This window comes from Eucyclogobius newberryi, unplaced genomic scaffold (assembly GCF_026437365.1).
Source record: "Eucyclogobius newberryi isolate DKJ021-1_F unplaced genomic scaffold, fEucNew1.0.hap1 SCAF_16, whole genome shotgun sequence".
NCBI lineage: Eukaryota > Metazoa > Chordata > Actinopteri > Gobiiformes > Gobiidae > Eucyclogobius > Eucyclogobius newberryi.
The window spans coordinates 10,177,718-10,204,251 of record NW_027315790.1 but is presented as its reverse complement, the minus strand read 5'-3'; the positions used below and the strand labels follow the sequence as shown (position 1 = coordinate 10,204,251).

The 26,534-nt window shown below is 41.3% G+C and overlaps 2 protein-coding genes across 2 annotated transcripts; one reads left to right on the top strand and one right to left on the bottom strand.

The window, feature by feature from the left end:
• The first annotated feature begins 1,280 nt into the window (after nucleotides 1–1,280).
• stmn2b (stathmin 2b) lies at nucleotides 1,281–9,736 on the top strand. Its single transcript, XM_072447410.1, has 5 exons — nucleotides 1,281–1,448; nucleotides 6,151–6,246; nucleotides 6,538–6,710; nucleotides 7,610–7,801; nucleotides 8,229–9,736. The coding sequence occupies exons 1-5, from the start codon at nucleotides 1,430–1,432 to the stop codon at nucleotides 8,286–8,288; spliced, it is 540 nt and encodes a 179-aa protein (XP_072303511.1). The 5' UTR covers nucleotides 1,281–1,429; the 3' UTR covers nucleotides 8,289–9,736.
• Nucleotides 9,737–10,445: 709 nt separating this feature from the next.
• hey1 (hes-related family bHLH transcription factor with YRPW motif 1) lies at nucleotides 10,446–12,811 on the bottom strand. Its single transcript, XM_072447418.1, has 5 exons — nucleotides 12,604–12,811; nucleotides 12,401–12,476; nucleotides 12,217–12,300; nucleotides 12,015–12,096; nucleotides 10,446–11,784 (listed from the first exon to the last, which is right to left on the bottom strand). The coding sequence occupies exons 1-5, from the start codon at nucleotides 12,690–12,692 to the stop codon at nucleotides 11,159–11,161; spliced, it is 957 nt and encodes a 318-aa protein (XP_072303519.1). The 5' UTR covers nucleotides 12,693–12,811; the 3' UTR covers nucleotides 10,446–11,158.
• Between the last annotated feature and the right edge of the window lie 13,723 nt (nucleotides 12,812–26,534).

Genomic DNA, 26,534 nt, shown 5'->3' with positions numbered 1-26,534 from the left:
GCTGACATTTTAATACAGTCTCGACTTCTGAAGTACTGTTATTATTCATATATATTTATGATAATTGGCTGGCCCCGACCAAAAAACGTTCAATCTTTTTTGTATCTCAAACTGTAAACATAATTCCACATATTTCAATTGAATTAAACTATCAGTTTAATCATTTTCAGACAATGTCCTGAGTCACGAATGTTTCTATAAATCATCATTTTTCTTTGATTCTCTCTTCCATCTGTAGAATGTAACATCATTTGGTTTGGCCTGCCTAAATTCACATCACTATATTTTACAAGCATGACCTTTACCCTAAAAAAAAACCTGTGTTATCAAAGATTTATTTATTTATTTATTCCAATTGCATGATTATTTGGGGTATAGGCGTTGACTAGTCCAGTATTGTAAAGCCGGGTTATTGAATGGTAAATAGTCTGGTTACAGAGGCATTAATATACATAAACAATAGGTCAGTGCACTTGGATCTACAAAATAGTAAATGTGATTGTCTTTATTTCAGCACCACGGACAGAGGCTTGGCACGACGACACACAGCAGCACGAGAAAAGGCCCCCGCCCTTTCCTTCCCACCCAGGGACATGAGACATGCACTTTAGCCAACATCGTAGGGGCAAGAGGCACACACGTTGTCAAGCTAAGGAGCACAAAGACCACAATATAAGGCTAGTCACCGTTGGACACTTTCAGAATAAGGCGGGTGAGCTACGACGTGCATGCATAAAACATGGCTTATAAATTAAATTTGGACGCATACGGGTCAGTTTTAGTTTTAGGAGGTTTGACCTAACATTCTTTTTTTTAAGTACAAAAAATAATAAAAGCCAGCAATCCAGGAAAAACTGGAGCTGTGAATAAGAAAGTCGAGTTGATTCCACTTCCCACAGGATGCGTTATCTACATATGTAATATTCTTGTAATGAAATTGAACAGGTTGCACATAACAGAATTTGTTAACTGAGACATCAAGTAAATCTTCACTATCATCAAATACATACATTTTATAAATAACAATGACAATATTTCACATACACTGGTGGTTCTGCAGATACACATACATATACTACTCTTTGCAGCAAAAAAAATATTGGTATGAATGATTGAGAATTTAGTTGCAATATTGAACAATGCATTACGTGGTGTTTACTCCCTGCATGAAGATATTATAGTGATTTGCATAGTTGTAGAGTCATGAAGCGCGCAGCTAGGTTTTACTGTGAAGAGGAGCCGCGTACTTCCTGTCACTCCCCGTTATCTTCCCCGGTCTTCACGCTCCTCCTGACAGACCACCAGGCGCACCGGCAGCCCCCGTCTCTGCTGACTCAGTGCCTTAGAAGCAGTCCTTCACCCCGAGACACAGCATCCTCGGTGCACACGCTCCTCTTCTGCGCTGCCAAGCTCCCAAACACCAGACAAAATGGCCAAAACCGCTATCGGTAAGTTGTATACATATTCTTTCATTCTTGCGGTATGAGATGAGTTAAATGTGGGGTGACAGATTTGAGGACGTGAGGCGTTATCCACTGCACAAAGCGGTACAGACATGGATGATGGTTAATTCAAGGGAGTGGTTCTTGCAGTTGCTGAAGTAACACAAGTATTAATATTGCTTTACAATGATTGGGCCTAATTCAAAGGCACATTTGTTTGTTTTTTATGACAATTACGCACATTTTACGCAACTATATTATAGTGGCGCACAGATTTTATCCCGCTGCCAATACTCTATAAAATAACTATAATTCAGTTTATTTAGCCAAGATTACTGTTAGTCAGTAATAATGCTGTGGCTTCTCCGTGAATATCACCTGTTCTTGCTGCCTGACTCACGGTCGTGCAGCATAATGCAGCTTCAGCGACCCCACCCAACATCCCTGGTCCCTTCAAAAAAAAAAAAAAGAGCGAGCCACTCTCTCTCCGGGGTGTGGAACATCTCACCGCAACAAATCCCTTCACCAAATCTGGGTCAGACTTTCACAGAAACGGTGTTAAGTCAACAGTCAAGCAGATTGGTTCTGAACAGGGGAAAGATGGACTTGTCGTGGATTGCTTTGCAGTCGAGGGGAAAAATTACGACCGATGCTAATGGACACATCAGACGTAGTTTATAGGTGTAGTCAGTGGTTATTGACTGTGATATAATGGTTGTATCATTATTTGTAATGTGCCAATATCTAGAATGGGCATATATTATAAAATGGTGGTTATAGCAGGGTTAGGCCTTGTATTGAGCCACTCATATCTGAGTCAAAGCTTTACAGTAAATGTATAATTTATTGCGCCACATTCAAAGGTTTAAAACGCTGTTAGCCAATTGCCAAAAGCATAACTTCACAAAGGCATTGTTTTGTTTTTAGGTGCTAATTAAAGTGCAGTAGTGTCTGTCTGGTTTGGTTTGTGTTCTGGCTCGCTGGGCACTTGATAGATGGAGGGGCAGACAGCTTTAAGGGGCTTGGCGTTTGCGTTTGTGGGACACGGGCAGCAGCTAAAACCTGGCAGGCATTAATTCCCCCTTTACCTCCTTCTCTTGCTTCATGATCTGAGATGTGGACAGACAGGGTGGGATGGGCAAGGAGCAGGCATACAAAGCCGACAGACTCAGACTGTGGGTCACTGAGTTCATTGAGTCTCTTGTGAATTGTATCTTATATCATTTATTTGGGAGGGAAATTAAACTTTACACATTTTAATAATACATTTCATTTTTGTTTTTAGAATGCTTCACCAGTCTAGCATTACCACCACACCTGCATAGCAACCTCTAAGCACTGATTTGTATCATGCTCTCTTTCATATCCAATTAGGTGTGGTCATTCAACTGGTGCCCAAAATCTATTTATTTTTCATGTAGGGGAAACAGAAACGCTTCAGACAATAGTGCATTAAAATGAAATCAGTGTGTGTTGTCAGTCAATTTCATTTTGCTATTTTTTATATTACATTTGCCATCTCTGTTCTATAAATCTTCTTGATTTATCCGCCAAAATCCACGCAGCATGTTGCCAAAGAACAATTAATGCTATTCAGGTTTGATGACATTGGTTATAGATCATTATTTACCATACACTCAAGATGTGTTCATTACATATGGGAAATCAGATACTCTGTTACATCTCAGCTGAAATGTTTAGTCATATATTCTATTTCAATAATGGAAATATCCCCTAATCTGCATATAGGGTGTGGTTTAGCTCTCACCATTGTTGTCCTAAGTCTCATAACAATTTTTGTTGCAGCAATTCTTACACTGTGATGTCGTAATAACGTTGCGATTATATGGTTATCACCAACCTCATTGTAAATGTTATCACACAAGAGCTGAACCAATGCTTCCATGGCGCTACTGCACTCTGGAGCGCAGTAAACTCGGTCACATTTATAGCAACAACCTTAATAGTCCTTAGTACACTCGTGTCCGCATCAGCAATTCTTTTCCCTCTTTCCAAAATATAACCTTGAAGATAAATGAAGAGGTGGGAATAGTGGGCAAAGTGCGCTGTCTTGTGGTGGACGAGAAAGCATCATAAAATTGAGGGTTTTACTACAGTTTGAGGGATGCAGTAGGGAGAGGAGACGAGAGAAGGGAGCGGGGGCAGAGGATATTGATGACCTCTGCTTTTCTAGTGATGGATTGAAACAGGAAGTGCTGGCAGTGTGTCTGTGGCTGAGGCAGATGTATGCAAGGCCCTTATGGGGTAGACTGGCATCATTATAGTGTCATATAGCTGCCATCACCTCACTGCATCTCACTGATTCGGACGTTTCCTACAATGGGATGTCATTGCTTGTCGTTTGTCATTGCCTTATCCACAGGGATGAGCTCATTACTGTGGGTGCCAGAGGAGTTATTCTTCCCTCGAGAGGAATGGGAAAATAATCTAATATTTTGCACAGTAGAGAATCTCATATTTTTCTATATTAGGCATATAGAAAAATGAGAAAACAGTTTTATTGCCTTGGGAGCTCTGGCTCATTTACAAAGTAATTATTTTGAATAATAAGGGATCTTTTATAGTAATGGAGTCAATTAGTTTTATTGGTCACCAGCAACCTATAACTTTCTTCATACAGGCACTTACCCTATATAATCTGCTCTAATGAATTGTTAACTGATGGCTTCCTAACTGTCAAAATGGCTGTGCTGTCCTGTCAGGAGACACGCAGAGTTCCTAATGAGTATTTGACGAGCATCTGAAAGTGCCTCGACCCTTTGATGTCAGAGGTAAACGTGGGTGGGTTATTGAAAAGCTGAGTGCTGTCTGTACACCTGAGGAAAGGCTGTTAGGAAAGGCCCCCAGGAGATAGAGGTTCCCAAGGAAAGAGCCTTGTCTGTGTTTACCCTGTTCTATGTTTAGTCCTGATTCACTTCTATCTCCCCAAATAAATGAAAATCATCTCAATATCAGTGTCTAAACTTATGATTAAAATAGAGGGTGAGCTTTAACTTATTTTTTTACTTTTCTAGACTAAAATTTAGAACAAGCAAACAATACCACTGCTCCACCATGTCCCTTAGTTCTAGTCAAGCCCAGCCCAGACTTGATCTAAGATAAACAATTCAAAACCATGAGCAGACCAAACCAAGACTATATTAATATCAAAAAAGCTTTAAACAAAGTCTGCAAGGATATAACCAGGTATAAATCAAGCTAAAATGTACAGAACAAAAGACATTTAAGTTGCACCAATGCCACTGTTCTTGGCCAAGATTACATGGTTCAAGTCCGATTTTTACTCACCCGTGTGCTTTGATGCATCTGCAGCCTCCTGCTGCTCTGAGCTCCTCTGGGACAGGGTTAACAAGACCATTAGAGAGTGCTGCCAGCTACATGTGAGCCTTGATCATATTAGTTTGGCGTCTAACTGTCTGCTTGGGGAGAGTTGGGAATATGAAAAAGAAGATTTCTTTTAGGGTTACTGTACACTGGAAGCCACTCACCTCTGAAAGCTCCTTTTCACTAAATCTCATTGGTAGATCCGCCACTGTACCGGCTCTAAAATATAAATCATTGCCACACACTTCATCCCTGCAGGACGTGATGGATTATACTACATTGACATTCGCCATATAAATGTGTACTATGAAGCTCTAGAGCCTGACGGAGCGCTTCTCCAAAGGAACATTCTGGCACAAGTTGCAGTGTGCTGCGGATATTTTTGCCCCGCTCCCAATAGGCTGCTGGGCATGCTTCACCAATGAATATGTGCCAAGAAAATATGAAAAACGAAAGTAGACGAGGTTGGCTGACTTTTACAGCCCTTTGTTCACTCCGATTAGGCACGGCACCGGCTCAAACATTTATGCTTTATTATGTTATAATTCCTTTATGAATTTTATGAGTCAAATCCCATAGTTTTAACTCCTGGAATGAGCCTAATAAGATAATATGACTTAAACCAGTCCATTGGTCAATTCAAGGTTAGACTTTTTTCTGGATTTGTTCCTGCCCATTTAGTGTAACAGTTGATGGTTTCCTAGGCAGAATGATCTTATTTTGATGCCAGCTTTACTGTGATGTTATTACCACAAAGAGATTTGTCTACTTCCTGCATTTCACAGATAAGCACTCACTATTAGCTTCCGGATATCAGCTTTACCCTACAACCCCCATGTGTCAGAGGTGAACGTGGGCTATAAACAAAATTCTATAGGATGAATAGAAAAGTGACATTTCCCATGTTTGATTACAAAATCCACTGCATTGGGCAGATAAGCTCCATGACTATTGGTTTCTAAGCTACACCAGAGGATGAGATGCCCAAATCCAAATATTTCACATAAATCTTAGCCTTTGGAAACATATTCGGATCTTTTTTAAGATACAAAATGGAAGCTAAAGGGCGTTGGTCCTTTCTACGTTAATAAATAATGTGCTAAAATGAAATGCATGGCTAACGATGTGTGTAGAGTCCTGAGGGGAAGGGAGCATCTTGGCTGGAGGAGGAAATTAGGACACATACAGTCTGGAGACAAAGACCAAAACATCTGTGTAAACCCTTTGATGCTTATTTTAGAAAAATGATGAATAATAATTTAGCTGATTTTTGATGTTTACTGCCCTGGAGATATGAAAAGTGGGTTAATGAATAAATGTGTCAGTGGAACGATGTCTAAGTAATGTTTGTGTGGTTTTGCAGCTTACAAAGAGAAGATGAAGGAGATCTCGGTGCTGTCGCTCATCTGCTCCTGCCTCTACCCCGAGACTCGTAAAAACATCATGGGGGACTTTGAAGGTAAACATGCTGTTTTTTCAATCTCATGCTTATCTAGCTATTCTTTCCCTGAAGAACGGTGCTGTTTTGCAAAAGTTTTACAGTATAGGTGCGTATAGACGTTATACATATAAGTCTGATAGTCTTTAAGTGTGCTTTCAAGATGAATTTGGTCATCACATGTTGAATAAGAATATACGGCATGTTTCACAATACCAGATCTACTGAATATCCAGAAACGTCATTCTTGGTAATAATAAAACAATACATGTAATACAACTTTGTTTCACATCATGTTTTGCTTTCATCTAGACTTGGACATCAAACCTATCAACAAGCGAGCATCAGGCCAGGCTTTCGAGGTGATCCTGAAGCCCTCATCCCCTGTGTCCGAGTCAGCCCACTGCATCACCAGCCCCCCCAAAAGGGACTTGTCCCTGGAGGACATCCAGAAGAAACTGGAGGCAGCTGAGGACCGGCGGAGAGTAAGCCTGCTTCTTATCACGTTCTTACACCCAGTGGCCACAGGTCCATTTACATCACAAAGCCCAGGACCACAAGGAGGATTTAGTGTTGGCCCAAAATGTACACATGAATGAAACATAAACCAGTTCACACTGTATCCTTGACCTACTTGATTGATCTAACATGATGTATGTGCTCTGTGGCTGTCCGCTCACTCTGATGACTGGATGAGAGCTCCAAAAACTAAATTGAATTCTTGTGCTCATTGATTTCTGATGTCAATACTTTAAGTCATGCAGCTGACAAATCCACAGCTCGACCACAAATCAACCCTGACATCAATGCCACACTTCCACAGTGTGCCAGATGTCACAGATTGCAAGTCATATGGATCAACTATATTTGATACACTATTAGGACTAACCCATATGGGAATGAATTGCTTTTCATAAGTAGTAGCAATAGCATGACAGCAATGACTACTCTGTAAATCTATGACACAACCACTTTCTGACACTCCCAAATATAAGTAAATAGACTGGTATCCAAAGTATAAAGTCCATCTGAAAGTCAGCTATAGTTAAAAGTGTATATGTTATGAAAATGTATGACCGTATATCTGGCATTTTTTATGAAAGTTTGAGGTATATGGCCAAAAATACCATGAGGGTCTTGTTAAACTCGGTTTAACAAGAGTGAGAGAGTGTCTTTGCAAATCGAATTGAAGCACAAATCAATGCAGCCGACAGGTTTCTTATCCTTTTGTTTTTGGCACTGAGGCATCTATTTCCTATTGAAAACTGCTACAAAAGAAAAGAGCACTTTATTTCTGCCTACTGCAATAAAAGAGCTTTCTGTTCTTTTTTCTCCCTGAGTCATTGTAGTTTTGCAGAGATTCACTCTTCTGTCTTATCTTCAGTCCCAGGAGGCGTCGGTGCTGCGAGCTCTGGCTGAAAAGAGGGAGCATGAGCGCGACGTGCTGCTCAAAGCCATGGAGGAAAACAGCAACTTCAGCCGCATGGCCGAGGAGAAGCTGCAGCTCAAGATGGAACAGATTGAGGAGAACCGGCTGGCCTACATGGCTGCCCTGATGGAGCGTCTGCAGGAGAAGGTAAGCAAACTGCCCTTTCCAAGATAATAATCTATACCAGATTTATAGCATTTGCTATAAATGTGTATTGAACTTTAACAAATCACTATGCGCTATTGAACACTAGGAGGCGCTTCATAAGGAAAATGCCAAAAGGAGTCATCAAAGCCAACAACAATAAAACACTTTTCATTCAATCAGTTCTGTTTAGCGGTTTTGTTCTGACTGTTCTTCTTGAAAGTCATTTTGGTGTAAAAATATAATTGGGTGCAAATGATTGGGTTAATTTAATCAATAAATCATGTTTTTCGTTGCTCCATTTATATCGTTTTTATCTTTAAGTTTTTGTGAGTGAACAGCTTAACTATACTCCCAGAAGCCAACGCTCATAATCTTGTGTTTTTCACTGTAACACCATGACTAATTCTGGTCAATAATCATTCTGTAGGAGAAGCACGCTCAGGATGTGCGCAGGAACAAGGAGTTGCGAGAAGAGGTGACTGCATGAGAAGCCCACCCAGTCTCCTGAGGCCCTCCCAGCACCAACGACACCATCACCACGACTACCACCCCAGACCCCCGCCCCTCTCCCCCCCTCTGCCCCGAGTAACCAACCTCCCCATTCCATAACATTAACCTTCCAAAACGATCAAACATCCATGCTCCTAAATAGTGGGAGATTCAGACGGGGTTGGGGGTGGTAAGAAGATGCAAAAATTGTTTTGAAATGAAAAAAAAAAAGTAATGACTCCCACCCATTCTTCCCAAAAAAATAAGAATGTTTTTTGCTCTGTTTCCAATGAAAAGCAAAATATTGACAAGTGCAAGTGGGCATTGGTTTTTTTGTAAATACTTATTTTTTTGTTTTATACAAGCAGCAAAAAGTATTGATTGCAGTGTGCCATTTTTATATCTAAGTTGAATATCCTCTTGCATATATGGGTGTAATGGTTTGGTCATTTTAATATCTTACTTTGTCCATTTGAGCCTGATAACTTCTTTTTTTCTCTCATGTGGTGAAAGGCTAAGGTGTTTGTTGTGAGCATCTAACGTGTGCTATGACTTTCATCTCCACAGAATGTTAGCTTCTTGGCATCAGCTTCTCTTTACAAAATCAGATGCTTTTGGTTGGAGTGGTTCCCATCCACCTCTCTCAAAAAAAAAAAAACAGGAGTTAACATTTTGTGGAGAACTGTCATTGCCCATCAACCTCTATGACAAAACAGGGGAACACTATAGCATTTAATGAGCCTATCCTCCGTCTCTCCGTCGACAACCTCTATATCTTTCCACTTGCATTTTAGAAGCACTCACTCTCTCCACTTGGGCAAGTATTTAGCCCAATCATAGCACAGCATTGCGCTCAAGGGGAGCTTGCTAAATACTGTCCAACCTGGCAACCTGGGAAATAAGTCACATGACAACCCTGAATCAACGGTATCTGCTTTTATAGTTGTTTTTTTCCAGTTCAAGCACATTATTGTAAAAGCCAGAGGTGCGGAGTCAAGACCTACACTTGAGATCAGACTTGTTACTGTGAATAATTTTCCATATTTTTCCTTGAGGCTAGAGTAGTGCTTACCGATCCTCAACAGCATCAGCAACTACTAGAACCACTGCACTCCACAGCACTAGGTCCAGACTGAGCTCTTTGCTGGCACACCGTATTGAGATCTGTGAAGGTGTATCTGACTGTATTCAAAGCATCAACATTTTTCAGTGGCAATGCATCCTTTAGCCCGTAGGTGGCGTGTGAGTGTTTCTTTAAAGGCAGGTAGATATGGTTTGCTTGTGCCATGTAAAACAGAAGTACAGTGTATCACTATTAGTGCTAATGGTGACTCCTACCTGCCTCTTTCTCTCTCCTCTGTCCATGTGTGTGTTCCTCCTCTCCACATATATCTTTGTGAGCAAGCAGTGGATAACAATAAAGATCTGGGATTCAGTGAATGGAAATGTTGTTTGAGATTGACTTTACACACGCACGCGCGCACACACGCACGCGCGCACACACGCACGCGCGCGCACACAGATTTTGTTCAGTCACTATTATTTCTGGCCAGCAGAGGACGCGAAAAGACAGTTTATTCGCCTGGAGACGAGCGTACAGCTGTTGACAGTTGTGATCCGGGACAGTGACATTTCCATCACTTTATTCTGTGCATCTGTTGTTTCTATTTAATCATCTATTTAATGAAGCCACCTTCCGTTACATGAAAAGGGCTTGCACCGTTCCCCATCCTTTCTTCTTAAAGCTCTATTGGCCCCATGATCCATCTTCCCAGCCTCCAGCTTGTTCTCACGCAGTGCATAGGCGGCCGGGCTGCGACTGTGCAGGATATCCCCCCCTTGTTAATGGTTTCCTGCACACTGCAAAAGATTGCTGAGAGAAACCTACGGTCTCATCTGATACCAGGCGTCACCACGCATGGTCAATACGCACGCGTTTTGGTGCCATGCGTAACGGGATAAGACAAGCTTTAATAAAAATGTCTTGTGTCCAGATTTAACTGGCACAATAACTAATTTATCAAAACAACAATTCGATTATTGAGACTACACACATAGCATAGATCTATTGCGTGCACAAAACGTAATTATTTTTTTACGCAGCCACATAAACTGTAATTATTTTGAATACATAACAAAACGAAATGCCAGACCATTCTTAGAAACATTTTTATTACAGATAAACCGTAATTTCCATCCGAAACAGTATAAAACTGAATTGTCAGTGCTTGCTTTTTCTTTGTACAATTATTTTATACATGCACAACCATAAATATCACAGAACATGAAAAAAAAATAATAATTAAAGTTAACAAAATAAGACTTTTGTGAATGACAAATTGACAGAGTTAATCAAATGAAGTGGAATTAAAGTGAGGTAAATTTTAGATTTGACTATAAATAATAAAACATTAAAACAATGAATCACATGAGCACAATGTGTAAACATTTACTCAAACCAAGCTGGTAGCTAACTTCTGTTTCTAGTATTTGGTCAAACAAGCACCTGGTTTCGGTTATTCCACCCCATAAAATGCTGTAAAAAGGGGGGTCACCTACAGCTCCAAGTCTCTGTGTGTTCGTTAGGGGGCACAGAGGGGGCAGTTTCACCCAGGAACTTGACAGGCCACTGCTTGACCATCTGGAAAAGCCATCTCTGATTGGATATCATCAGCAGGTGGGCGTGAACACAATTAATCAATCAGAACAAAGAATAGGTCCTGTTGCTTTCAGCTTGGAGTGTGCCTCTTTACCCAATACAAAATAGAAATACTATGGCTACAGGATGTTCCTCTGGACCTTGGCATAAAAAAATAGTTCACAAAATGATTGTTCGTGAAAGTCTATAACAGTTTATAAAGGCTTCAGTCAGAAGGCTCCTATCTCCATTCCCCATGGCCTATAGGGTTTCCCAACGCTGGATGCAGGAGCTGGTGTGCTGATACTTGTGGCTGAATGTGAAATGAGTGGGAACGCACTGAAAGGGAACGGGAAAGCCGAAAGTGACGAGATCAGAGGAGGAGACAGTTTGGAGCCTGTGGCCTGGACAAGGGCCGGGTGCAGAACTGGTGTGGGGGCAGCCGTTGTAGGGGGCACACGAAGGGCTGCTTGTTCTGTGTGTGGGGTGACACTGCGTCGGCCCGGGAGGTGACTGTCTGTAGAAGGAGAGGGTGTGCTGGTGGAGGATGCTGTGCTCGTGGGTGCCAGAGGAGTACTGGGGGCTGTCAACGTGGGCTGGTGCTGGAGGAGATGCAGACTGTGGGTGAGGTGTGCCGCAGGAGATCCGAAAGCAGAGCCCCAGGCCAGGTGGCTAAGGCCAGTGTGGGCCTCTCTCTGACTGGCATAGTTATTGAGGTGTGAGACCAGGCGGATGCGCAGAGGGTCCGTGCTGTCCAAGCCCTCGATGATGCTCAGGTAACGAGCCGTCTCTGCCAGGCACTCGCGGAAACCGAGACCACGGTAGTCCATCGCCAGAGCATGAGCGTCAAAGTAACCTGAGGGAATGATAAGAAAATTATGGTTTAAAAATGTTCAATTATTTGCAATGGGTAAAATTCATAATACATTTTCAAATTAAAAACCATTTTCTAAATCTTTAAGACTTTTTAGCAATAAGTTATTTCCACAACCATTAAAAAGCAAATATCAGGCCTACATGTCATGGCTTGTTGGACTTTCTAAAATAAAAAATGTATTAACAAAACACACATTTCTACCCTCTCACCTTTGCCTCCAGCTGCATGAAGCATCTTCAGATGGTCCACTGTCATCTGCAAAATCTCTGCTTTCTCCAGTTTGGCCGAGCCCTTTATCCGAAGAAGAAATAAGGCAATTAGTTTTAAAACAATTTTGCATTTTGTGTTACTTTGCTGTTTAATGTAGGCTGCATATATTTACAATAAAGTGGGCTATATTTATGAATGTACCTGTTTCTCAAAGGCGCTGGGGACAAGTCTGCGCAGTTCACTCAAACTGTTGTTGATTCTGTCACGACGTCGTTTCTCAATGATCTGAACAAAAACAAACCTTTTATTAATTATTGCCCAATAATAGCTTTATCCTAAATTTAAGGTTATAATTCATTTATTACAAACACAATAGGCTACTTACTCCTCGACGTCTCTTCCTCGCCTGCACTTGAGTGGACGTGGTCGGAGACAACGAGCCCAGAGGAGAGTTCAGGTTCCTTCAATGAATAAGATATGTATTAGCAGAGTGTTAGGATATTGAATGTTTGCACTTTCTAATCGTTTGAAACTAGAGAATCAGCAAGACAACAAGCCAAGTAGTCAATTTAGAATAAAAGCTCTTACCCATTCTCGTCTGCGCTCTCCTTCTCGACCTCGATGGCCTCATCCAGTTCGCTGTCCGAAGAGCAGCTAAAATCATGATTCCTTTTCATCTTCGTAAGAGTTTTTGAAAGTTATCGAAGTTGTTGAATAGTTGGCGAAAGTTATAATCCTGAGTTGGAGCCGCGTGTGCTCTGGATCACCAGTGCGCCACTGTTTGAAGCGCTGTCCTTTCCCACGGTGTCATTTCAACTCTGCTGCCAGCTAAAAGGGGCGAGGCCGTTTGTGAGATCCACCAATCATTGAACAGCACAGGGTTTGAGTGACAGTGCAGTTGGCCCAAGCAAAACTTTGTCCGCTTTGATGGAACTCAAGATGAGGAGAAGGAGAGGACGTCTCACTTTGAGCCCTTCTCCAAGTGAAACCGATTGGATTCTCTCACTCTGGATTATGAAGCAATCACTGCGCACTCATTAAGAAAAGAGTAAAAAGTGAAGAACAGATTTATCAAAAACTTACTGAAGTAGAAATGAGTTTAATTACTTAGGGAACTGGTTTTGGTTACACCAGGCTACCAAATATTTGTTAATATGCAATGAATTATAAAGCTGCTTGCAAAAAAGAAACCCAAAACCAGCAATCTGAAGGTGCATGACGGTCGCCCTCCATGTCCCTCTGCCCCACAGGTACTTTGAAGCATGGGTCAAATGCAGATGACAAAGGGAAAAATGATATGGACAATGCCTTAACCCACACTTGCTGACTTTTTAGCCTAATTGTAAGATAATCTGCATGTGTATTCAAAGGAGCTTCGGGCAAACCCTTGTTTATTGAGGAGGTAATTGTTATGTAAATAGCAGTTAAAGCTCTTCTATGTTGGTCCGTTTTGTCTTTATCAAGTTTCTGTCAACACCTGTTGAGTCTCGGGCTCATGTCTTGATTTTGGAGCGGATGTGTGAACTAGTAGTGATTAATCTTAATGACATAGAGGATCTCTGCAGAAACTTTGTCAGCGGTCCAATGGACTCACGGTCCGTGCCTGCTGCCCCCCGCCCCTCTGTGTGTCCCGCCGCTGATGAGGAGTGGCTGGCCGGCTGTCAGCACGCGTTGGCCGTGGGAAAGTTCTCCAACCGGCGCTGATAACCAATCAGAGACCGACGGCCGTCTCCGGCGTTGGAATGAATGGAGCAATTGGTCGGGGCGACGGGCGGTCTGCGAGCGAGCGTGTGAACCTGTAATCCAATACTAACTCAGCCCGGGAGCAACCAGAGGAAGCCACCACGTCTAATCTCTCCCCACACACAGACCGCATGCAGCAGAAACACCGGGGACATCAAGGACCCGTTAGGCCGTGTACAGTCTGCTCCACCTCTTCAGCAGCGCAGCGTGCAGTGGTTTCCGCACCAGCCGCGCCGCAGGAGTGCGCTCCTCTGCGCCAGGTCCCTAGCTGCACCGCGCAGTCTCTTCTACCTACGTGCCGCAGTTAGCTTCTTTCATGTTTATGTCAGCAATACAACAATACACATTGATTGAGTTGCCACGTCTCTAATCTTTATGCAGTTTTAGTTTCAAGGCTGTTCAAATGAGTCATCACTTTGTTGAGTGCAGCCTACTCCAAATATCTTCTCGACAGAAAATGTTTTATGTGGCGTTGGCTGTGAATATGAGCTATAGGCCACACGTAGGCCGGAAACATAAAACTATGATTCATATGAAGTAGAACAATGCTTATATTTATACACTTCTTTGAGTTATTAATAATCACAGGTCAGCATGGCAAATCGTTGGCGACAAAAGAATAAATTGAATTCCATTGATCACCTGTTAAGGACACTAAAAACAGATTTACAATAGAAGAAGCGTTTTATCAGGGCGTAATGGCCAGAGAGACAGACAGAGCAGGTCCTTGTTTGTCTTATATGAATGACAGGAAGCACTTAGGGCTGTTTTCATCTTATTGTTGTTGCAAGGCTGCGACACAGATGCTCTCACCAAGGCTATGGCTGTGGACCACAACATCAACAGTGGACAAAATGTGCAAATCCTTCTTCTGCACATAAACCTTTATTATTTATATGATTAAAATATAAAGTGCATGTAAAAATGAAATTGACAATGCCAGAATTCAGATGACTAGCAGATTAGTTTGGAAAGGATTTATATCATATGCCCTTTCTGTGGTAACTTTCCTTTATATCTGGATATTAATTTTCATTTTCATTTTTTTTGTATGTTCTTATATATGAAAGACATGATGTAATAGTATTTTGTATATTGAGAGTTTATAGGGTGCATTGTGACTGAAGACTGAAGTGTGATGATTGCATTATGAATAAAATGTGTTTATACGTATCCCACATAGTCTGACCACAGTCTTACACCTCATAGATGTGTCAGTATTGTTAAGCTCCAGTAGGTGTGAGTGTCCATGCGAGTGTGTGTGTGTGTGTGCGTGCGTGTGTGTGGGCATGCGTGTGTGTGTGTGTGTGTGTGTGTGTGTGCGTGTGTGTGTGTGTGTGCGTGTGTGTGCATGCGTGTGTGTGCCTGCGTGTTTGTTTACATGCCAAGATCTCAGCAGAGGCAGAATGGGTGTCACGTTCACACACAAGTTAGTGCAACTTGAAGCCATTGTCACAATAAACACAGGTGTGCTCCTTCCACAGTGGTCCCATTGACGGTTGCGTGTGTGTTGTGTGTGCGCGCGCGTGTGTGTGTATGTGGGTGCCTGGGCAGGACGGGGGGTGTGCTCTGAGCCTCCCTCTCTTGTTGTATTTCAAGTTCACCCAGAGTTCCCACGCTGTTATTTTCTGCCCGGCGCTCTTTGTTCTACCGGTCTCATCACATGTTGTGATTAGAGCCGCCCTTTGAAGGTGAGGGCCCCAGACCAGCGACATCATCCAAAAGCCTCGCCCCTCTTTTCCTCCCTGTGCGAATGAGGACACAGAAGTATCGCACCAGAGGACAAAACAGTCAGAAGTCACCCACCTCCTATGCGCTTTGCTGTGGTAGTCGTCCCAGGCCCGCAGCCAGAGGATCAACTTCAGACGGACTACAAGGGACAGGGAGAGCCAGGATTTAGACCTGGTTTAGTCCATATCCCAACTGGGTGTAGTCTCATTACAGTGCAGTAGTTGTGATTAAGTTTTAAGCTTCCACATGATTTAAAAGTTTAGTCATGGTTTGATTCCAGTCACAGGTGGTGGAACTGAAGAAAAGTAAAATACCAGTTAAAGCTGAAGTACCTGATTTTCACGTCGCAAAATGAGGTTATTTATACATCTCTAACTACTTCCTAGCTTTTACAAACTCTTTAGCATAACAATAATATCCACATGCAGTCATTTTACTTGCTTACACAGTTTTAGAAGATGTAATTTTCAGACAGTGAAGTGAAACTGGGGTGGACCGCCCCGGCGCTGCCAATCAGAACGCTGCATGTGGTCAACTTCCAGGTTGACGAGACGTAAAATGCTTATTACATGCAGACAGCATGCAGCTTTGTGACAAAATTCTGATTTTACCATATACTATTTGGGGGGGAAATTAAATTTACATTCAAAAGTCTGGTACCCCAGCAGTTGCAAGATAAAACTTCAAACTGTCGACAAAAGCTTTGCTGTGAGCTGTGTATCATTATAATATTATTATTATTATTATGGCAGTAGATATCCTATAAGTTCAGATATAAATCCAGACCGTCTTTGCAGAAGGAACTCATACTTATGCATGCACAGTGGGCTTTGATGTTGTTTGAACACAAGAGTTTATCCATTATTTTCTCCAGCGTATCTTATTTGGAACATGTAAATATTTCTACATGTCCACTCAACAGTCCACATGTCATCAGATATTTAGCCATCGATTTGTTAGGATTTGATTTCTTTAGAGGATATCAGTGACTTCCGTAAGTTTAAATGAAGCAAAACGCTGTGTTGATGTATTGACAATGATAAATGAACTTGTGTTGAGTTCAGGAACTTTCAATTACAGCTTAACCAAACAAGCTAATGCTAAACTGTGAACTGCCAAAGGGCTGTCCACACTGTAGTGGAAGACAAATTTATATTTTTTGGTTCAAACAAACACAATTATCAGTTCTTTCAAAGGCTCAAATGGAGGTCTTTTTTACATGTCTGTTGTTGGCATGGCCTCTCTCCATTACAGCTCACTGTGGCATTTTCTGAGTCACACAGTGAGTCAAACGTCTGAGACAGATGTGGCTTCTTTGAGAGAAAATTGCTCACTTGAAGTTTAAAATCAACAATGTATTAACCATGAAGTCAAATAAAATTGCAAAAGGACATACTGTTACGTTAAAAACTGACTTGTGATAACATGGATGGGTCTACTTTATTTGTCTGTGTCATACGGGCAAAACCCATGGCCTCTTATTGCTCACACGTAACCATAAGAATATGATAAAAGCACATAAAATTTATAAAATAAATTCATAAAATGCACACGACTGGATGCATCTCAGTAACTAACCCTTCAACAGAACATAAAATAAATCATAAATCGGAGAAAGTGACACCATAGGAGAATAATGGGGCATCAGTGCGGTGGCGTCTGGTCGCCACATGTTGGTCCAGTCCAAACAACAGGAGCTACTTCGCCGAACCCCTCTTGTTTTTATTTATAAATAGAATTGTGTGAAGCTCAGAGGAAGGCTAACTTTGTGTCTCGGGACAAGCCAGAGGAAGTGCTGTCTAATTCTGCACTGTGAGACACCCGCGCATTGAAGGCCAGAATGGGACATATCTGCATTGTTTACGAGGGGAGCGTGTGACAGGGGTAAAGGTGTCTGCTATTGTCTCGCGCTTGAGGCAGGGGTTAGGACGTGCTCTCATTGTTGGGCCTGTCCAGCCTCTCCACTGCAGTGTTTTGGCCTGTGTGCTGTTGTCACAGAGGGCGCAGGTCTGTGAGAGCGGGTCAGCGTATTGAGGAAGTGCAGCGTTGTGTCGGAGTTGACCCACTGACACTCATCCCTGTCCCAGGCCTCGTGGGAAGTGTTCACATCTACTGCCTCTCTCTGCACCGTCACTCCAATTAACACAATCATACACATTCAAAGCAAGACTAATTAAAGTAATACTTTAATATCTCTTTCTTTGATTGTATATTTTGTAAAGGAAAACTTTTTACAATTGAGATACAACTAAACAAATACATTTTTAAAACAAAGGAATAAAGTATGTAATGGGAGTGAGTTATATTGACAAAAATAATATCTCAGTATTTTTGGAAGCATCCAGAATAATGACATAAATTAATAAAATAAATTAGTTAAAAGAGGTCTTTAAACTTATTAGTTGAAATTGAATGATCAGACAAATGTGAAATATCACCATGTACCCAATTTGAAAGTTTACAACCTAACTTTTAAAAATAATATTACTAATTAACATACTGATACTACTAACCGTATTTTCCGGACTATAAGTCGCACCGGAGTAGATGTCACACCAGCCAAAAAATGCATGATAGAGAAGGAAAATACATATATAAGTTGCACTGGAGTATGAAATGCGGTTGCAAGTGTGAAAATATCACATATAAGTCCAAATATAATTATAAGTCGCACCCCGGGCAAAACTATGAAAAACTGTGCGATTTATAGTCTGGAAAATTTGATATGTGTTTTTCAAGACACTCAAAGACGCTTCACATTGTATTATTCATTAACTCCGCACATGGTGGTGGTAAGCCCTGGGAGCAGACAGATCATTTGTTATTTTGAATCAGCTCTTTTTATAGCTTTCTACATAAAACAAAACAACTCAATATAAAAATGTGCATATCTTCAAAGAAACATTCACAACAATAGAAAAAAAAAGATATTACCCACCTCCATGTAAAACTAATTCAGAGTATAACATCTACTGTAGTTAACAAATAGATATAGGATAAGAAATCAGTTATATTCTTGTATATTCTTATATTTGTTTTGATTTTAAAGATATTCACGGTGAAGTTTGTAGATACAATGTACAAATGCAATTCTCTTTTCCAGTCATCAGAAGTTGAGCTGAAGTGCAGTGCCACCTGTCTGAGCTTGTATTGATGGTACTCTTTAATCCAGTTTTGTTCACTCGATATGACCCTCAAACAGGTGGATGCCCCCTCAGCTGTGGCCCTGTCCCATCGCAGACATCCCAGACTGTCCGAGGAGGGTGTGATACCTGCTGCCGCGTGCATCTGTGGACCGTCACGCTTCAGGAAGTGGCAACGGCTCGTGGTCGTTGGGGCGTGACTCATGTCTGGACAGGGTGAACCTCCTGGTGGGTGGTCACTGCTGGAGAACTCAAGCGCTTGTTTTCATCTCACTTTTGGGTAATTATTCGATTATAGTCTGACCCAGTTGCACTTTCAGTATGCCCTTGTAGCCTTGAAAATACAGAGACGTGAGCCCCTTTTCAACACTTTTAAGACACATGGTTACTCGAGGCAACAGTGAGATCCTTGGGCATGTGACAAGTCTAATGGGTGAAGAAAATGTGGAAGATTACAGGGAATTTGTACAACGACCTGTACAAGTGACCTGCACGCTTCAGTGGAGCTCATGTATGTCACAAAAGTAGATGTAACATGGAACAATCCAGCAATCGAGTGTGTGATGTGTTAAATGCATTGCACAAACGTTCTGAATTGTTCTGAAAAAAAAAAGAAAATTAAGGTGCAATATGTAACTTTTCTGCCTCTTTAGTGTTTTTTGTTTTGTTTGGTTTAATTAATATCTATTGTTATTTGAGCTCACTCTTTCAATCGGTTCCTTTTGTCTCATTGAATTCTTTAATTTCTTTGTGATAGCCTTTTTTTCGGTTGTTAATTGTGCATTAAAGGTATCCATCTTCTGTTTCCATTGCAGGAGTTTTATGTCCCAGATACATAAGAAAGAAGTCATACCTTTAAGTCACTTGAAAATGTTTGTACTTTTCATTTCTTAAACTAATTTGAGCACAGAGAACAGCAACATACAAACAAGTCAGACATCTAATTTTCTAGGCTGGAAGTCACTCTGCACTAGGGCTGTGTTCAAAATATCGATACAGCGATATCGTCAAAAAAATAAAAAATTGTGTCCTGTAGGCTTCAAACGAGATGGATTAGTACTTTTGATTTGCTGTTTGTGCTGCGCTCCTCTCGGCCGAGGTGAGAAGGAGCTATGGACCTGATCAGAAGCTGATCTGTGCAGAAGATGCTGCTGCAGCATGTTCAGACCATGTTCAGAAACATGCAATACTTTACTAGAATGTGTTCCATATATTTCTATTTGGATCAGTTGGTTGGATGTATGAAGTTATTAGAGCAGAAGGGATTTATAAATAAGTGCTTTGTGGATAAACATGACATTACATTCATTCATTCATTTTCTACTGCTTTTTCCCTTTCGGGGTTGCAGGTAACTGGAGCCTATCCCAGTGGCTTTGGGCCTTAGGCGGGGTACACCCTGGACAGTGGCCAACTCGTCGCAGGGCCGACAGACATAGACATACAGATAACCATTCACTCTCACTTCACTCTCACATTCATTCACTAGGGCCAATTTAGAGTTGCCAATTTCACCTAACACATGCATGTCTTTGGACGGTGGGAGGAGCCGGAAAACCCAGAGAGAACCCACGTAACACGGGGAGGACGTGCAGACTCCACCCAGAGAGATCATGTGATGTTGGTCTGATCTGGTAATTGAACCCATGATCTCCTTCTTGGGAGGCAAGAGCCCTAACCGCCTTTGCCACCGTGCACCCGTCATACATTTTCTTGAATTTTTAAGACCCTTTTTTCAAAAATGTATCGGGATAGGTATCGTAATGAGGGAATTGTATCGGATTATACAAGTATCGGGATACGTATCGTATCGTGACCCCTGTATCGGGATACGTATTTTATCGCAAGGGTCTTGGAAATACCCAGCTCTACTCTGCACTTCATATACTTCACTGTATCATGTTTTTTCTTAATATCACAATGTACAGAACTAACTTTCCCAATAACAATGAACGTCTTTACCAATTTGTCCCCAACACAGATGGTGGCTCCATGCTTTGTAGATAAACAATTATGAGTTCTACATTTATGGTATTATACCTTCTGTACAGTTATCTCACTGTTTATGTCGTTCATGTTAAGCCACTAATTCGCTAACAAGCCTGAACTGCCTCAACATGTTTTAGCGTTTGACATTTGGCCCAGGCCGGCACCACCTTCTTCCACAGTAAAGTTTTTGGGCCGATCCCTTCTGAAGATAGCCCCCCCCTGCCTCCGTCGCTGCCCCCCTTGACCTGTGTAATGATGGCAGGTCAAATGTTAGGTTGTATGAAGTAGCTGTGTGTGCATCTGCAGAGCGCGTGAGCAGCGCCTGGGAACCAAGGCTCGTCGTGTGATCCCGTGAAATCGATCTTTTTGGATGGGGGCTGTGGTTGTGTGTTTATGTGCGGTTGGTGCGGGACAGGGGGGGGCAAAGAGGGACAGGAGACACACTACAGGAAACAATAGATCCATGTCGCTCTGTGACCAGGATGCCCCGTCTGAGAACTGTCTGAGAAGTGACAGTAGAAAGAGAGAAGAGTTCAACTTACAGCCAGGAGACTAGGAGGAAATATAGGCCTAAATTAGTGGTTGAGAGTTTTGAAACGCTTTTGTGAAAAGAAGATACTCCAGATGACTCCTACATGTGTATTTACAAACGTGGAATGTGTTTTAGTGACACAAGATGAAAAAGACAATAAACAACATTGACCTAAAAATCTATGATAGAAAAACCTATTCTTGAGAGTATCTGAGAGTCTCCCTCTGTCCGGACTGAGATGGTAAAGAAAGCTTTTCAGTTCATGCCCCTAATGACTGGAATCAGCTGCAAAATAATGCAAATCTTTGTTGATAGACCTGGAGAATAACCAATGTGATTGAAGTATTTGATGTAAAATAACATCCTATAAATGATTTGTGAAATGTAAATACCGGTACAATTCTTAAAAGTCTGATCCCTGTGTGCTGCTGCCCATTGGCCAGCTTGCTCTAAAAAAGAGATTGTTCACCAATGATTTTGAAGGTTAAATAAACAAAAACATTTGGCAGTAAGCCTACTTTTAGCCCTGGGCACATTGTTACTGCTCACATGCATACATTTAAAGGTGCAGCCACAGTTTTTTCGGACACCAATGTGAAACTTGGGTGGACCGCCCGAGCCCAGCCAACCAGAGCACTGCTTTCAACTCTTACCTCTGGGTTGACGAGAGATAAAATGCTTTATTATTACATAAAAACAGCGCGCACTGGTCAAATTTTGTCATACATTTACAATATACCCTTTGTCTGTAGGCTTTATTGGACAGGACAGTTTAGTACAGCAAGAAGTCAGGATTTGAATCCACAACGCAGCTTGCACATGGAACCTGGCATATGTGCTGCCACCTTACCAATTCGACCACCTGGCTGCACAGGAACTTAGATTTAAAGTGTTACCAGTGTGTGTGTGTGTGTGTGTGTGTGTGTGTGTGTGTACTGTCAGAAACTCACTGTCATCAGGCCGGTCCCTCAGCCGTTTTGGTGTCTGTCTGCTCCTTATGGGGACAGTCAAATCTATTAGTGAGGACTTCTGATGTCTAATCCTGTCTCTGTACTAATGTGGCACGCCCCAGACAAGCATTCTTTGAGGTCTGCAAAAAGAAAAGTCAAATATCCAGTTAGCATTATCTTTGAAGCGATGCCACAGTTGTCCATAAGAATCAGAGTCATGTAAATAATGGAGGCACAGAGAGAGCAATGGGCTGTCACTTTCACTACAAAGGGGCTTCATATGGGTTTAATAATACCACAAAGCAAAAATGTGCCCTGCCACTGAACTTGGAAGTTATGGGGGAAGGATTTTTGTGAATATGTAAAAGAAAGATATATTTGAAAATCTCTGGATAAAACTCAGCTAATCCAACAGAAATTATACAGTGTGAATTTGATTAAAAACAAGATGAAAACATTCAAAAAATTGTTGCCATACATATGTAGGATAAGTTACTGTCGTTCTTTATTGATACATAATTGTTGCTTTTTCCAATAAGACCAGCTAGACAAGCCAAACATAGCAAACATGCAATTATAAATCTTTTTGCGGCTGTCCTGAAAGAATATACATACATACAAGAAAATATATTCATTGATAATTTTGTCCACATACAACTGCTTTTGTATTATATTGTATTGAAAGTGTTGCACATTTATCTCTTAAAACTAAGACTGACTCAGTATTAGTAGATGTTTAAAACATTGTCATTTGTTTCTCTTCTGTGGGAAGTGCGGTGCTAAAAGTGTATGACTTACATGTTGTTATTACATCACTCAAGAGCCACACTGAAAACATTCATTAGATCGACTTCCTGGCTTGTTTGCTTTTGGACTTGTGAGTGACGTGTGGGCCTTTGTGTGACTGTGTGATTGTGCTGTAGTATTGTGCGAGTGCGAGTGTGCGTGTGCGAGTGCGTGTGTGCGTGTGTGCGTGTGTGCGAGTGTGCGAGTGCGTGTGTGCGTGTGTGTGTGGTTAGTCCGGGCTGATTGCTGTTTATTTGGTGGCTGACACAGTCGAGCAGAAGGAGCAGCTCTGACACTTCTCTTTTCACTGGGTCTCTGTGGTCGGAACAGTGGGGTCACACTGTGCACCCCCAGGCAACAAAACATATGACACTCACTTCCTGTCAGTATATTAGACTGTATACATATTGTTTACTACTGTACAATGCCTGTGGCCATCAAACTGCTGAACTCTGCACTGTAAAATCCACTTTATAAAGTCAGTGTGCAATATTCACTTAACTTGTAAAACTTTACAGAAATAAACATGTTTTGAGGGTCCTATCTTAATACGAGTTGCTGTTAAAAGGACAAATATACAGTGTTTTATTCTTACTGTGATGCAGATATTTAATTGTAGCTTTTTTATAACTTTATTGCTTCAGCTGGTCTTTTGTCGTGTGTCCGCAACGAAAAAAATTTCTCCTTGGGATGAATAAAAGTAATTCTGATTCTCAAGTCTAATGATATTAGAACTGCATTAGTAATCTTTTATATATATATCTTATATTTGTATGTTCTTTTATAAATTACGAAAATGAATGGCTCCCTTTTCAGAGGATTTTCTTGAAACAATAACCAGAAAACTCCAACTAGATACAAAAACAAGAAAAGTGTGCATTATGGAGCTTTTTTTTAATTATACTGAATTCACAATAAACACCCAAGGACACCTGCTGCAATTGTACCACCAACCTGTGGGTCAGTAGACCCACTGAGCTACTGAATGTATGCGTGCATGTATTGGAAATGTAAGCCTCATACGTATAATGGCCGTTGTTGTGAGACAATTTACTGAATGTCTCTCCCAACACTGTACTGCCTATACTGTCCAGCCTACAGGGAAAAATATATAGATTGATGGTAAAATTATAAAAAGACATGACATGAAAAGATTTAAGCCTGAATTGAACCAACTGAGGGAATTATTGCTTACAAACAGAACCCAGTCAAGGCAATCTAGCTGAAATAGTGGCTTCCTTGCAACTACTTGGTCAGGTTTTAAAAAGAGTTTAAAAAGATAGATAAAAACTGGAGAAATCAAAGCTATTTCTAGTGGGATGAGCAGAGCTTTGTAAAACATGCTTTCACCTCCTTTCAAAAGAATACAAATTAAATTGTTGCACATGCAATAATTCCATTTCTCAAATAATGCAAATCCTAGGGCCCATTTGACCAAGTTGCACCCCCCCATGTCCCAAAATAACAAAGCCTCCACTTCTCTCTCCTTCAGACTTCAGTTTAAAGTTGAACAAATTGGTTGGGGGATGCTTTACCACCGCTCGACTCATGACCGGTCACAGTCAAACGCTGCTGCACAGATGAGCGATAACACAGGCTGACATGCTCAAGATGGCCTCCGCGACATGCACACCAACTCAAACATGTAATGGGACACACTGCTGTAAAGGGGTCAGCGCTTCCCCGTCTGCTGTGCTGTCTGTGTTCCTCTGACTCGGGATAAGACTATAACCTGTGCTCAAGGACGGGCTGCCGTAAAGAGGACGTCCACACAGCTGTCTGAGTGAGCGCTGTGAGACTTCCCAGGATGGAAGCTGGACAGAGGAGAGGAGGAGAGAGACGGGGGAGGGACGGGGGAGAGACGGGGGAGAGACGGGGGAGAGATGGGGGAGAGCAGCTGGAGAGGATTATCAACATTACACACACAAACACACAAGGCAGTCGGGTTGACTGTGGAAATAGAGCTGTCATGGCACAAACATTTAGCCTAGCTGGTATGACTCACTATGTAAATCTAATAATGACAAAATAATCAAAACCTCACGAAATCAATTATGTAAATAGGACTTTTAAAACAATTTTCCAACAGTTATAGCAACAGATTTTATTTCTTGAATGGCATGGAATAATAAAAACCTGTCTTCCAACCATTTTATAGGCTTGAATCTTGTGTTTAGTTGTAAATTAAAATGTTTTAGTTGCAAATAAGCACATGCTAAAAATACACTTTTCCTCAAGATAAAAGCAAAGGCAGCGTTTTATGGCATGGTATTTTTTTAATTTAATAAAACAAAATTCAATGAAAGCTTGATGATGTCTTCATGATGAAAATTTAAATTATTCTTTAAAAAATATATAATGATGAATGTTTTAGAACTTGAACTTAGGTCTTTATAAAATTGAGGTAATTGAATACAGTATGTGTTTGAGGAGCTATAGCAGAACCCTCAGCTTCATGGAAATCAATCTGTTAAATACATTTCAAAACCAGGCCGACAGAAGAAGTGAGGGCCCCATACAGCGCTAAAGAGTCTCAAGTGCAAGTCGTCAAAGCAAACACAAACACGCTGTTGCTCACATCCTCTGTTAGATTGCAGACTAGACTTGTGTGTGAGTGTTTTGATTGTACAAAGCGGGCTATTTTAGTTATTTGTTGAGGCCTTGCGGTATTTGGTCCGTGCTATGAGAAAACACGTGGGCCACTCAGGAATATTCCCGTGTTTATGTTCGCTCCACGCTGTGTTTGTTATGCCTTCTGATGGAAATAGACAGAGGCTGGAGGTTCACAGCTCTCACTTGTCACTTGTCTCACATCTGCCTCACTTCAGACTGCAGAGACTCAAACTGAAGGGACACGCGTGATGATGGAGATTCAGGTTTTTCAAAATAGTTTAAGCCGTTTTTAAGAGTATAAAGCACTAATAGAAGATTTTACTTTGAGCCGCGTTGAGGTGGACATATGTGCCTGGACAAAAAAATAAAAGTCTGGATTCAACTAAGCAAATAGATCCTGTCCTCCTATTGGATAACTGCTGCATGGGTGATGATTTTTCATCTGCAACACAGTATTCAAACACAACTGATACAGCTGGGTTTTTCTCATTCCTGAAAAAAAAACATGTGGAAAGACAAATTGCGTGGTCATGGAAAAGATGTAATGTGTTTAAGAAGGGTCAAATAATTTGCATCAAGAGAAAACTTCTAAGAAGAAGCAGAAACTAAATATATTTTACTGTGGCGGTGCATTTATTAAAGTGATACATTTTCTTTTTGTCAGTTATAATGTCGGTCTAATCCTTGATCATGTGTTTTGGGTCTAAATATTGGGATTATAAATGAATAACTGTGAATCCAATGGAAACCACCTTGCAACTAAGAATAGGGCCGTTCATGATGTCATTTTAAACGATGGCCTGTTTGAACCCCTTTTCCCTCGAGTTTGAAGAAAGCCACTGTGTCTCCTTCTTGTCCTTTACTATTAGATTTACACATAGAACAGCTCATAATTTAAGACTATGGAGAAGCAGAAGAGAACTCGTCTACAGTGGAGGTGCTGAGGCCTCATGAAACGTTGTGACATCCACACAATAGCTGCAGACTTAGATTTAGAGGCTGGCGTTGACCACACATATTTGCTTTGTAGTTCT

Bases quoted from the DNA above. Each gene is read 5' to 3' on its own strand.
- stmn2b (XM_072447410.1), top strand. The intron at 6,711-7,609 runs GTAAGCCTGCTT...TCTTATCTTCAG, and splicing joins CAGCTGAGGACCGGCGGAGA to TCCCAGGAGGCGTCGGTGCT. The intron at 7,802-8,228 runs GTAAGCAAACTG...ATCATTCTGTAG, and splicing joins TGGAGCGTCTGCAGGAGAAG to GAGAAGCACGCTCAGGATGT.
- hey1 (XM_072447418.1), bottom strand. From the start codon at position 12,692: ATGAAAAGGAATCATGATTTTAGCTGCTCTTCGGACAGCGAACTGGAT. The intron at 12,301-12,400 runs GTAAGTAGCCTA...GTTTTTGTTCAG, and splicing joins CGAGGAAGAGACGTCGAGGA to ATCATTGAGAAACGACGTCG. The intron at 11,785-12,014 runs GTGAGAGGGTAG...TCATTCCCTCAG, and splicing joins TCATGCAGCTGGAGGCAAAG to GTTACTTTGACGCTCATGCT.